General features: G+C 41.8%; 1 protein-coding gene and 1 long non-coding RNA gene across 5 annotated transcripts in view; one reads left to right on the forward strand and one right to left on the reverse strand.

Annotated features, from left to right (window-relative positions):
- The window catches only part of LOC139233883 (leucine-rich repeat-containing protein 37A-like), a 101551-nt gene that overhangs the window by 34444 nt on the left and 52539 nt on the right, over positions 1 to 14568 (forward strand). For 3 of the 4 annotated variants that reach the window (XM_070864517.1, XM_070864518.1, XM_070864519.1), the window contains 3 exons: positions 3029 to 3103; positions 3198 to 3313; positions 11006 to 12693. In XM_070864517.1, coding sequence (XP_070720618.1) covers positions 3029 to 3103; positions 3198 to 3313; positions 11006 to 12693 — 1879 coding nt within the window. The remainder of the gene's footprint in view (positions 1 to 3028; positions 3104 to 3197; positions 3314 to 11005; positions 12694 to 14568) is intronic. The other variant, XM_070864520.1, reaches the window with a different exon arrangement.
- On the reverse strand, positions 4787 to 6496 carry LOC139233884 (uncharacterized). The gene is made up of 3 exons (XR_011588232.1): positions 6413 to 6496; positions 5242 to 5398; positions 4787 to 4917 (listed from the first exon to the last, which is right to left on the reverse strand). It is a non-coding gene; the product is annotated as an uncharacterized lncRNA (long non-coding RNA).

Here is a 14568-nt window from a genome sequence, read left to right on the forward strand (position 1 = left end):
CAGAACCTTAACTGGACCAGCTACATAAATACTGTGACTCCAAGAGCGGGTCAGAGGCTGGGTATTCTGCTGCGAGTGTCTCACGTCCTGACTCCCCAAAGCCTTTCCACCAGGCACAAGTTAGGAATATGATTGAATACTCTCCACTTGCCTGGATGAGTGCAGCTCCAACAACACACAAGAAGCTCATCACCATCCAGGACAAAGCAGCCCACTTGATTGGCACTCCATCCACCACCTTAAACATTCACTCCCTCCATCACCAGCACAATGTATCTGCAGTGTGTACCATCTACAAGATGCACTGCAGGAACTCGCCATGGCTTCTTTGAAGCACCTCCCAAATATTGTTGTTTTATCATTGCTGGGTCAAAATCCTGGAACTTCCTAACAGCACTGTGGGAGCACTTTCACCATGAGGACTGCAGCGGTTCAACAAGGTGGTCACCACCACCTTCTCAAAGGCATTTAGGGATGGGCAATAAATGCTGGCCTTGCCAGTGATGCCTACATCCCAGGAACGAATAAAAAAAAACACAAAAATGAAACAAAGTGCGTAGGAGATAAAACTGGACAAATTATGATTTCCTTTGCTAAATAAACTGCTATAAAATCTAGTGCACAACTCAATCTTCTAAATTTTGTAAAATGTCTTGGACTGATACAACTTCCACGTTTTCCAAAAGAGTACGCCCCAAAATTGTGGTGCGCCTTACAAATCTTGCCTTTACAGTAGATAAATGGTTACAAAAAAAACCTAGCATGCTTTTGCACACAGTCTACTTGCATTTATTTTGTAAAGTACTTTTTATGCGCAAGCAAAGACATTCAAACTACAGGGACCCAAACTTTTATAAAGTAAATGCAATAATATTTGCAAACTAAAGTCAAATATCACATGATCAAACCTCCAGGAATAGGTCCATCCAGATTTGGCAACCCTATTCAATGAGGAATCATGCAAGCATAGAAATTTATGGCACAGACTGAGGCTGTTCGGCCCATCGTGCCTGTGATGGCCGAAAAAGAGCTATCCAGCCTAATGCCATTTTCCAGCTCTTGATCCATAGCCTTATAGGTCACGGCACTTCAAGCGCATATGCAAGTACTTTTTATGCCTCTACCACCCTTTCAGGCATTGAGTTTCAGATCCCACCACCCTCTGGGTCAAAAGATTTCTCCTCAACTCCCCTCTAATCCTTCTACCAATTACTTTAAATATATGCCCCCTGTTTATTGACCTCTCTGCTAAAGGAAATAGGTTCTTCATATCCACTCTAGGTCCCTCAACATTTTATACACCTTAATTAAGTCTCCCCTCAGCCTCCTCTGTTCCAAAGAAAACAACCCCAGCCTATCCAATCTTTCCCCATGTCTAAAATTTGCCAGTCCTGGCAACATCTTTGTAAATGAGCTCTGTACCCTCTCTAGTGCAATCACACTTTTCCTGTAATGTGATGACCAGAACTGTACGCAGTACTTCAGTTGTGGCCTAACTAGTGACCAGCCTACACTGCGATATGTATGCGCATTAGGTCCATGCAGCAGAACAGGTCTCCAGTCATCCTGGTTAACCCTTGCTACTGGATAAAGGCCTAGCTCTGTCAAGCCCATGTTGTGGTTGATATACAACGGTCACCACACATTAAAAAATCCACGCACAGACATCTTCCACCCTTTCAACTGGAGTTCAGGACTGGAATATTGGGTCCTTCATTGAAACATCTGTGAACTCATGTGGAAGCAAGTCATCCTCGTTCGAGGGACTGCCTATGATGATGATGAACTAGTAATTATACAGTTCTAGCATAGGATTCGCTGAGCAACTGATAAATGCTGTACAGCTCAGCGTTGCAGCGTTGGGGAAGGTGGAATCAGCAGCCATTTCTATTGAGTACATTATAAGTAGCAAAGTTGTTGTGTTTGACCCTGGGCATTGCTATGTTACCAAATCCTGTGTGTATAAGGTCATTTCACATCATAGGGAACGGGCTGTTTTCATGGGAATGGTCCTTCGTATGGGCATGAGGTACATAGCTGATGAGAGCGTGGAAATTGTAACAGTTACATCCTGTACACATGGTTGGACTGGGATTACTGGGAGAAATCATAAATGACAATGCAATAAATGTTATGATTTAGTGCTCTGCTCAGTTACATTAAACAACATCTGGTATACTGGAGCAGTCATTCCTGTATAAACCACTTGAAGAAGCCAGAATAGTGGTTTCAATAGATCGGTTTATACTGAGAAAAAAGAGAAATGTCTCCGACTACTTCACTACAGTGAAATATTGTTTCCTGTACAAAATGGCTGCCTTTCTTTGCGCGCAGCAAGATTTCACAACCAGCAATGTGATGAATGACTAGATTTGCTGCGGTGTAGGTTACACTTAGAATGATCGAGAGCTTTATGGTTGTGAAGGAAAGCTTATTTTTTGTGGATGACTGGTGATTTCTGCTTTTGTTTAGGATAATTAGTGGCATTCATTTCTAGTTTGCAAGATAATAGAAATTGGGGATAAACATTTTCAAAATTAATATTCATATCTGATTGTAACCCTAATACTGTAGGAAATAACAAATACATATGAATAAAGGGCACTCATTTCTTTAATCTATTTTTCATAATACAGTCAATCTTTATACTATACATAGTTTGATTATCAAATCTCAACGTGGCATTGGTATGCTGTCATGCTGCACTGCCGAATTAATAGGCCTATAGATTTGCGATTGGGAGCAAGTCTTCCTCGATTCCGTGGGACTGCCTATGATGATGATGATGGAGGTCTATACCTATGCTTGAATTCACAATCTTTGACGCATTTTGCGAAGGGGGTACTGAATAGAGGGTAGGCATTTATCCAGCCCTCAAGCATCGTTATGTAGCTAATTTTAGAGTGGCTTTTAAGGGATTCAATCTTAGATCAAGAATGGAATCTAAAGACGAATATTTTTAAATTTACCTGTTGCTGTATTCTTAACAGTCATGTAATATTTTCTGCTTAATTAACTTCATTTTCAGAGACTTGCGGGGAACAAAGCTCTCTGTTCAAATGATGTACCCAGCTTTTATGGCAGTTCCAAATATTGTACAGCTGTGAGTGTTTTTCCATTCTATACAAAGGTACTTTATTTACATTACCTTGCTTATTATTTGATTACTACCTTGTGTTACTTCGTTACTTTTACAGTGATGTGCCTGATGCAGTGAGGTGCTGCCTTTGCTATGTTGCTCGAACTGTTGAAATTCTCTTCAGTACTGTGAAGATACAGTGTTCAGATCCATGTGCTAATGATACCTCATGTGGTAGGTCATGTCTGCATATATACATAAATTGTAACTGTAATGTGTTTAGATGTATGGGCACCATTTGAATTGTAATGCAATCATGCCATCCAGTGAACATTTGTTACTACTGCAGTCAGCATATCTGTTTTTAAAAAAACTTTAATTCCTCCAGCTGTCTGAAGTCAATGGTGAAGGTGTTTCCTGTCAGCTAGATAACTAAACCGACAATGAAGCCCATTTTTTTTTAATACAGCAAACTGGTTTGTTATTTGAAACCTACAACCTAAGGCGTATTTATATAACGCCTTTACAACAGTGACTACACTTCAAAGGCGCTATATAAATGCAAGGCTTTATTTTTTCTTTCTTTAACGTCCCAAGGTGCTTCACAGGAGTGTTAGAAGGCAAAAATTTGACACCGAACCACATAAGAAGAAATTAGTCACAGTTGGTGTTTTAAATGATTTATTTTGAAGGGATGGTTCTTAAAAAATTTTAAAGAATTAATTTTGCACTGAGCAAATAATCTGAATGTAACGCTCTTTTCATTAACTCAGGGCTCCAAAGGGTTTTGTTTTACTTCCCTTCAGTTCCCTCTTTATGTCAATGGCATCTACTTATCAACCGACCTCATCTGCCCTTCAACTTCCTGCACGCCGTGTGTGCTAATAATCTCCGTTTCGGTTACAGTGCAGGGATGAATTTTGTATCCATGCTGCAACTGTGCCTTTACCCCATGGACTTTCATTTTGCTTACAAGTCTATTACGTGCTACTTTGTCAAACACCTTTTGAAAGTCCATATGCACAATGTCAACCGCACTACCCTAATCAACCCTCTTTGTTACTTCATTAAGAACTCAATCAAGTTAGTCAAACATGACTTGCCTTTAAGTAATCCATGCTGACTTTCATTTATTAGCACTAAATTCTAAATACCAATACATTTTGTACTGGATTATTGTCTCCAAAAGTTTCCTCACCACTGGCGTTAGGCTGACTGGCCTGCAATTGCCAAGTTTATTCCTCTCCCATCCTGTATTGTAAGCTGAGGAGGAGATGTCAGAACCCAGAGCCAGAATGGCAGCAGTCTAAACTTGCATCGGAGCTGCCACCAAAGGCTCCATATCCCAGGGCCTTGGTACAGCTTGCATAGAGGTGATTATGCGCTCCATGATTGCCTGCATTGTTTCAATGTCCTTTACAATTACCTTCCCCCCACCCCCCACTCAAATTGGAGGTGGACTCCTCAATACTGTCTGACATTGTCAACAGACTCGCTGACAGGCTGTCTAGTGCACTGAGAATATGGTGGTGCACAGCCATCTGCTTATATAGGCTTGTCCTTTGAAGTCACCGTCTGTGACCTCTGCAACAAGGCTTGGAAATGGGTTTGCCCTCCAGTGAGCTGATTCCTGGGCTGTTCTATCCTTCTATCCTTACTCCTGTGCACTTGTGCCGGTGAATCTTTCAATGCAGACTCCTCTAACTGACCCTCTAAACTATGTGAGGTGTTGATTTCTGAGCTAGTGCCTGCAAGGATAAGGTTGAAAGATGGCGTATCTCTGGGAGAGCAGTCTTCCTCTTCCAGTCCTGAAACTCAGCACGTTATTTCTGATGGACCTTGAAAGTGAAGAGAGGGATAGCAGTTAGTAGTTATTGGCAAGGCTTGGATGATTCCTGGGTTGAGATCAAAACTAAGATCGATAGATTCTTGGGCACTAAGGAAATCAAGAAATATGGGGATAGGGCGGGAAAGTGGAGTTGAAGTTCAGCCATGACCTTATTGAATGGTGGAGCAGGCTCGAGGGGCCGTTTGGGCTACTCCTGTTCCTATTTCTTATGTTCTTATGAGCACCAGTTCAAAGCAGCACCGCTTTGTCATGCAGAGTGTGTGAGAGTGAGTGTTCAATGAGAAGAGAAAAGGAGGGTAAGATGGCCAAACACCTGCTGAGCATATTCACCAGCCTCGCCAGTTGCAACAGTCCTGACACATCCTCTGCCCACTAATTCCAATGCAGCCTCTTCCAATCATCAGGACTAGTAGGGATGGCGGTCCTCCGTCTGTCCCCGTCTTCTCCCTGGTAGAGTGTGTCAGATAGTCCTGCAAGAAGTAAAGGAGTGTGTTAGTGTGTGGCCTGCTGGAAATTGTAAAGATGTGCATGTCAGTGTAGAATAGTGTGATGATGCGTGATGGATGCTACAGGTGTTGGGAAGTGAGGGAAGTAATTTTGAGGACAGTAGGGTCTGCCAGTCGCAACAGAAGAAATGCGATGAGAAGCATGGGAGGGAAGGCTTGCGAATGCTGAGGCTACAGATGGTGCACGACTGAGCAGAGAGTAAGAGAGATGTGAATAAGGTTGACCTATACTTCTCGATTTTGTTTCTGGTACTGTGAATCCTTCATGTACATTATATCCATACATTCTTTACTCAACAGTTTACCAATGTGTTTATTGTTATTAATGTTGAGTAACTGGTATGCGGATTGAGACACCAAACTGCAAGTGTAGCTACCAACATTTAAAACAAAATCTGACTGCTGTGGAGAGAAAAAATGTCTGAATAAATTGCAATGAAGGCATGCAAAACGAGATTAAACACACCATGACAAAAACACAAAAGTGTGGATGAGACCAGTCACCAGAAGGAGCAAACACAAATGAACACACGCCATTCAAAGCAATCATTATACTTACTGATCACTTTATGTAGGTCCAGAAATATATTTTTAACATCGTTCTGAAACTGTTCTCTCAAAATATTTGACAAGAACCACCAGATAGTGGCCATGACATTGGTCATTAAAACTAGTTTATATTGTATTATATATGTATACCTGTATGTCAATTGTGCACGATGTGCATACATCTGGGAAAATGTAAAATTATCTACTTTGGTAGGAAGAATAGAAAAGCAGAATATTTTTTAAAACGTCAGAGACTAGTAAATACTAGTATGCAGAGGGATTTGGGTCTGCTGCACAAATCACAGAAAGTTAACATGCAGGTACAGCAAGCAATTAGGAAGGCATATGTTAACATTTATTGCAAGGGGATTACAGTATAAGTGTAAGGAACTTTTGCTGCAGTTATATAATGTTTCTGTGAGACCACACCTGGTGTACTGTATACTACAGAGGAATCTCCCTGCTGTCGGCCACTGGGAAAATCATCGCAACAATCCTCCTCAACTGTCTTCTCCCTATGGCTGAAGAGCTCCTCCCAGAGTCACAATGCGGATTCCATCCACTAAAGGTACAATGGACATGATTTTCACCGCGTGACAACTACAAGAAAAATGCAGCACCAACCCTTGTACATAGCCTTCTTTGACATCACAAAGGCCTTTGACACTGTCAACCATGAGGGACTATGGCGCGCCCTCCTCCGTTTCAGCTGCCCCCAAAAGTTTGTCACCATCCTCCGCCTGCTCTATGATGACATGCAAGCCGTGATCCTGACCAACGGATCCACCACAGACCCAATCCACGTCCGGACCGGGGTCAAGCAGGGCTGCGTCATCGCACCAACGCTCTTCTCGATCTTCCTTGCTGCAATGCTCCATCGCACTATCAACAAGCTCCCCACTAGAGTGGAACTAAACTATAGAACCAATGGGAACCTGTTCAGCCTACGTCGCCTCCAGGTTAGATCCAAGGTCATCCCATCCTCTATCATTGAACTACAGTATGCGGCGACGCTTGAATCTGCGCACACTCAGAGACTGAACTCCAAGCCATCGTCAACACCTTCACCGAAGCATACGAAAGCAAGGGCCTTAAGCTCAACATCCGTAAGACAAAGGTCCTCCACCAACCTGACCCCGCCACACAGCACTGCCCCACAGTCATCAAAATCCACAGCTCGGCCTTGGACAATGTGGACCATTTTCCATACCTCGGGGGCCTACTATCAGCAAGGGCAGACATTGATGACGAGGTCCAACAATGCGCCAGCGCAGCTCGGTCACCTGAAGAAGAGAGCGTTTGAAGACCAGGACCTCAAATCTGGCACCAAGCTTATGGTCTACAGGGCAGTAGTTATACTTGCCCTCCTATATGGCTCAGAGACATGGATTATATACAGCAGACACTCCAAAGCGCTTGAGAATTACCACCTGTGCTGCCTCCGCAAGAACCTGCAAATCCACTGGGAGGGTAGACGCACCAACATCGGTGTCCTCGCCCAGACCAACATCCTCAGCATCAAAGTGCTGACCACACTCAACCAGCTCCTTTGGGTGGGCCACATCATCCGCACGCCCAACATGAGACTCCCTAAGCAAATGCTCTACTCGGAACTCCTACTCAGCAAGCGAGCCCCAGGTGAGCAGAGGGCAGGGTACAGCCACCTGAGAACTTACTTTTAGAGTGGAAGGAAGTCTTCCTCGATTTTGAGAGACTGCCTATGATGATGACTGTATACAGTTTTGCTCTCCTTACCTAAGGAAAGATATACTTGCCTTAGAGGGGCTGCAACAAAGATTCACTAGGTTGATTCCTCGGATGAGAGAGTTGTCCTATGAGGAGAGATTGAGTAGAATGAGTCTATATTCTTTGGCATTTAGAAGAATGAGAGGTAATCGCATTGAAAATTCTTAAGAGGGCTTGACAGGGTAGATGCTGAGAGGCTGTTTCCCGTGGCTGGAGATTCTAGAACTAGGGATCATAGTCTCTGGATAAGGAGTTGGCCATTTAGGACTGAGATGAGGAGATATTTTTTCACTCAGAGAGTGATAAATATTTGGAATTCTTTACCCAGAGAGCTCCAGATGCACAGTCGTTGAGTATATTCAAGACAGAGATCGATAGATTTTTGGGCACTAAGGAAATCAAGGGATATGGGGATTGGGCGGGAAAGTGGAGCTGGGTTGGAAGAGATAGTGGATGCATTGGTTGTAATCTACCAAAATTCCCTAGAATCAGAAGAGGTCGCAGCGGATTGGAAAACCGCAAATGTAACGCCAATATTTAAGAAAGGAGGGAGACAGAAAGCAGGAAACTATAGACCAGTTAGCCTAACATCTGTCATTGGGAAAATGCTGGAGTCCATTATTAAGGAAGTAGTAGCAGGACATTTAGAAAACCATAATGCAGTCAAGCAGAGTCAGCATGATTTTATGAAAGGGAAATCATGATTGACAATTTGCTGGTGTTCTTTGAGGATGTAACGAGCAGGGTGGATAAAGGGGAACCAGTAGATGTCATGTATTTGGATTTCCAGAACGCATTCGGTAAAGTGCCACATAAAAGGTTACTGCACAAGATGAGAACTCACAGGGTTGGACGTAATATATTAGCATGGATAGAGGATTGGCTAATTAACAGAAAACGGATAAATGGGTAATTTTCAGGTTGGCAAACTGTAACTATTGGGGTGCTACGGGGATCAGTACTGGGGCCTCAACTATTTACAATCTATATTAATGACTTGGATGAAGGGACCGAGTGTAATGTAACCAAATTTGCTGATGATTCAAAGATAGGTGGGAAAGCAAGTCGTGAGGAGGACGCAAAGAATCTGCAAAGGGATATAGATAGGCTAAGTGAGTGGGCAAAAATTTGGTAGCTGGAGTATAATGTGGGAAAATATGAGGTTACCACTTTGTAGGAAAAATAAAAAAGCAAATTATTATTTAAATGGGGAGAGATTACAAAATGCGGCGGTACAGAAAGATCTGGGGGTCCTTGTACATGGAACACAAAAAGTTAGCAGGCTGGTACAGCAAGTAATTAGGAAGGCAAATGGAATGTTGGCCTGTGTTGCAAGAGGGATGGCGTATAAAAGTAGGGAAGTCTTCCTACAACTGTGCAGGGCATTGGTGAGACCACTCCTGGAGTACTGCTTACAGTTTTGGTCTTATTTAAGGAGGGATATACTTGCATTGGAGTCAGTTCAGAGAAGGTTCACAAGGTTGATTCCTGAGATGATGGGGTTGTCATATGAAGGAAGATTAAGCAGGTTGGGCCTATACTCATTGTAATTTAGAAGACTGAAAGGTGATCTTAATGAAATGTATAAGATTCTGAGGGGGCTTGACAGGATAGATGCAGAGAGGATGTTTCCCCTCGTGGGGGAATCTAGAACTAGGGGCCATAGTTTCAGAATAAGGGGTCGCCCATTCAAAACGGAACTGAGGAAGAATTTCTTCTCTCAGAGGATTGTGAATCTTTGGGATTCTCTACCCCAGAGAACTGGAGGCTGAGTCATTGAATATATTTAAGCTGGAGATGGACAGATTTCTGAACAATAAGGGAGTGAAGGGTTATGGGGAGAGGGCAGGGAAGTGGAGTTGAGGCCAAGATCAGATTAGCCATGATCTTATTGAATGGCGGAGCAGGCTCGAGGGGCTAGATGGCCTACTCCTGCTTCTTATGTTCTTATATTTTCCTTCAGATACTTATCCAATTCTCTTTTGAAAGATAAGATTGAGTCTGCCTCCACCACCCTTTCAGGCAGATCTTAACCACTCGCTGCATAAAAAAGTTTTATCTTTCGTTGTCTTTGGTTCTTTTGCCAATCACCTTAAATCTGTGTTCTCTGGTTCTTGACCTTTATGCCAATGGGAACAGTTTCTGTCTATCTACTCTGTCCAGATCCCTCATGATTTTGAACACCTCTATCAAATCTCCTCTTAATCTTCTCTGCTCTAAAGAGAACAATCCCAGCTTCTCCAGTCTATCCACGTAACTGAAGTCCCTCATTCCTGGAATAATTCTCATAAATCTTTTCTGCACTCTCTCGAAGGCATTCACATCCTTCCTAAAGTGTGGTGCCCATAATTGGACGCAATACTCCAGTTGAGGCCAAAACAGTGTTTTATGCAGGTTCATCATGTACTCTATACCTCTATTTATGAAGCCCAGAATCCCGTTAGCCTTTTTAACTGCTTTCTCAATATGTGATTTTCTAATATGTGTGACTGGTAGGTGAGGCTCCCCATTGGAAGGGCAAACTCAAAAATACTCCTGATGTGTCTGTACAAGCCGCTGGTATGGCCACACCTGAGTATTTTGTCACCACACAACTGCAGCAATATACAGGCATTGAAGGGAAAGCAAACTGACACCAAGCTTAAGGCAGCTGAACTATGAAGATAGTTTGAAGAATCTGGGAACATTCTAAATTCTTTTGTTTATTGAAAAATGTAATCCTGTTGTTAAGTCTCTGATTGTCACAAGCATCTACAATCAGATGGCATGGGCTCAAGTTTAGAGAAGAAAGGTGCTCACACACTTTAATTTAATTACACAGAGAGTGGTGAACTTGAGGCATGGCCTGCCTTGGGAGACAGTGGAGGCAAATAGTATAGAACAAATTAAAGGAGAATTCAACACATATTTGAAGGAATATTGAGAAATTTTAGATTTTAGGACCAACCAGATGGACTATAAAGTTGTTTCTGGTTATGCATCTTTCGATGTACCAGTTATTTCTTAGCTATGGTCTTAAACTATAACTACAAAGGATTTACAAACTCAAAAATAATGAGTATTTTAAGTTAATATATTTCATTTTAGCATAAAATTAAATGAGGATTTCTGTTCTGCTTATTTGTTTCTTAATTGAACAGTATAAATTGATTTGTATCTTCTAAGTCTGGAGAAACAATCATGAAAAAAGTGTACTGAATAAAGTTACTTTTAAAAATAGAACAGGAAATACAGAAATGTTAGTTATTTCTGATTTCATTTTTTTTTGTATTACAGATGTAAGTGAAACTTTTCTGATGATCAATGGAACTGTACTAAGATCTCAGATGTCCCTAAAGAACCACAAAATATTGGAGTCATTCCTTAATCAAAATACTGATTCCAGTGGGAGCTTGAACCGTGTTAACAAGTTATCGAGATCTTCCAAATTAGGTTTGCTTCATCAAATAGAAGAAAGTGAAAAGAACATATATGTTGGAAATCATTTAGATCCACGTGTGGCTGCTTCAAGGGCAGAAAAAATGCCTCATTTAAGTAGAATTAGACCACGGCCATCCTTTGACAGAGATAATAGATTTAGTTCACACCTTGGCAGAGCAAACCATCTTCAGTTGAACATTAATGGAAGGAAAGATGGCAATCATAGTCATCTGAACATATTTGGTTCTGATAAAATTCCATTACATCAGTTAAGCCACGGTCCACGTGATCATCATAACCGTGGGCCTCCTCGGGGCATAGTTTCTTCTAAGTTTGAGAATAAAAATCAAAAGTTCAAAACGCACAAAGTTATAAAGAGAGTTAAGAGGGAAACACTGGATCTGGCAACAAATATCAAGGAGAAGATGAAAAAGACTACAATTTTTAACTTCCCAGAAACAACTACACCTAAACCAGAAGTTATATCTGAACTTGAAATAGATTACCCAGAAATTGTAGAACTGGATATTAATGCTCCAAAGGCTGAAGAGCCACACACTCTAGAAATAATGGAAGACCCACAAGCGGACATTTCTGTATATGAAGAAATCGATACTCCTACAATAATTGAAGTGCCACCTGAAGAACTAAATCAAGTGGAAAATAATATTTCTAAAAACCTCAATGGTGACTCTCTTAAAGATAAGCAAAAGCCACCGCTAAATAAAGCACTTGATGCTGGACATTTCAGTAGGACTATTCAAGAGACTGAGTTTCTTGATCTTGGTAATAACGAAGCTATTAAAGTTAATGTTTCAGATGAATCTTGGCACAAACCATTAGGTCAGTTCCTGGATGATGCTGTGCAGAAAAACAGCCAGCCAAGTTTTGATGCAAATCCTGTTACAGAACCCAACAATAAGCTTTCTCAACTTGATATTATTAAACTACTTGAAGATGCATATAACAAATCTCCAAAAGATGGTAATTACAGTGAACATCCCAATGCGAACACGGCTTCTGCACAACGGATAACCAAGCTTCCAGCTTTAGAGAAAAAGGAAGGTAATAAAGATTTAATTCCCCCAGTACATCCCAAGAAAATAATAAAGGAATCAGTTAAAAGTTCTTCATCCAATAATACTAAAATCAAAACAAATGTTGATGATATGTTTGAGACTAAAGTTAATGAAGAAGTACGAGCAGTAGAACCCAACAAGGATATACAAACTCTGTTTGCTCACGTAATAAGAATAATTAAGATAGATTGTCTGAAACCTAAATTAAAGGCTGCTTGTACAGACCTTCTTACCAAAATAGGACACCTAATGAAGCAGTATGAAGGAAAAGAGTATTTACCTGAACTAGGGAATTGGAATCCTTCTCTTTTGCGTCCAGACGAAAAAGAAGAAGCAGAGGGCAAAGAGACAGAGATGTTCCCTCCACCAATAACGCGACCACGAGAACGGCCGCGACAACACAAAGGACATGAATTGGGAAAATATGTACCGAATTATGCTGAAGCGCGTACAGAACAGCCCAAGGTAATTTTATTATATTCATTCAAAAAGACATTGGTATTTATCGTGTGTGTGTGTGTATAACTACATTTGGTCATTGGATCTTGCTCTGCTAGCTTTTTAATTCCAATTTCACGTCTTGTCTCCATAATCTTTAATATTCTGGTTTTCCATATAAGGATCTGTCTCCATTTTGAACAGCTCATTTGACTTTGCATCTATGGCCTTCTTGACCAGTGCATTCCACATTATCACAAACATTTGTGAAAATGTTTTCATATCTGTATATTATTTAGAATTTTGCATATGGTACACAATTCCTGTCCACAAACTTTACTTTCTGTTGTCATGATTTTTTAATATTTCTTTTATGTCCACATTTCTAACAGAAACCAGCTTTATCAGCATTTTATCATGGGAATGTTCAAATGTTGTTACTTACCTGTCACTGTGTAGTTATTAGCCTTCCACCACTGGTGCCACTGTAGCAGCTCCCCACTCCGAATGGCCTCATTCAGCCTCCAGCGAGTTTCTTTGCCCGCCAACCAGTTTCAGGCGCACACTTAACCTGATTCTCCCCATCCCCTTTGGCTATTTCCATCACCCTGGCCAGTCCATCTCACATCCCTCACAGGTTCCCAGCTTTGCCGTCTTGGCCAGTCTTCCCCACTCTCGACAGTTTGCTGCCTCAGTCCTGACTCGCTTGACTCTGATTCAATTTTTAATGGTGGGTGTAATGTATTTGCTTCATGGGTTCTTTGCTTAAGAATTCAAAGCAGCACATAGCTATTAAGAACTGGTTGGTTTATTCGCAAAAGGTTTAACAATCACACTACACATTACCAGTTCATCTACCAGGCTCACAACCACTTGCTACATCGTGGATTTCCCAAACCCAACTGATTGGGGTTTTATTGAGTCTTGTGAACATCCACCTAAGCCACTTCCACTCAACAGCTCTACAACTATTTTAGTTGAAACAATAATCAAGTGAATATTAATTAAAGGGGGCACTAAAACCGACAAATTAAACTTTGGCAGTAACTTAAATCAAATCAAAATTTGGTTGCCGGTGGTGATGACGCACTCCAGTCCCTCCGGCACCCATCTCTCGCACCAGCTCTACAACTATTTTGAGTTGTATCAGTAATCAAGTGCCCCCCTGATTAAAGGGGGAGGGGCACAAAAAATGTTTGTGCTCAGGTCTCTGGAGTGAGACTTGAACCCACAACCTTCTGACGCAGAGGCAAGAGTGGTCCCCACTGAGCCACTGCTGACACTAGTGGTCAACACAGTGAGCATCCTCACAGGTGCATACATTTCAGTGGGCTTCCCTAATCTTTTGGCTTGAGCATAGTGTCTGCTTCTCTTCAAGCTATCGCCGCAGCCCAGGTCAAACAGTGTTGCTGCTCCAGCCCCACTTCTTCCCAGCATCAATTCAGTTTTTCTGCTGCAGGCCTCCCCACTGCTTTCAGCCTCCACCCTGGCTCAAACTCTCCCTATATGTTTCTTCACACTGTTAACAAACATTTGTTAGTAATGTAGATGGGTTCAAGGGCAAGGGTTAGAGAGTGAGTGATGTGAATTGATGGCCACAATGGCACAATAAGAATGTATCCTCCCTATATTTTTCTTTGGTTCCTGTTCAGGCTTGTGCAAATAGGAGGGAGGACGTGGCAGGTAGCAGATGTGAGCTAAGGCGCTGAGAGCCACAAGAGCACAGGATAAAGCTAAGGAGTCAAGTGATTTGGATGGAAAGAAAATAGGGATGCGAAGGAGACATGGATGAAGTAGAATAAGGTGGCACATGATCGTGAAGGAGGGGGACTGTAGGTATCATTAATGCATGGTGAGGGAGAGTGCAACAGAGCAACAACGGCAGTACTGCAGAGCACAATG

The sequence above is a fragment of the Pristiophorus japonicus genome, chromosome 21, assembly GCF_044704955.1.
Source record: "Pristiophorus japonicus isolate sPriJap1 chromosome 21, sPriJap1.hap1, whole genome shotgun sequence".
Classification (NCBI taxonomy): domain Eukaryota; kingdom Metazoa; phylum Chordata; class Chondrichthyes; family Pristiophoridae; genus Pristiophorus; species Pristiophorus japonicus.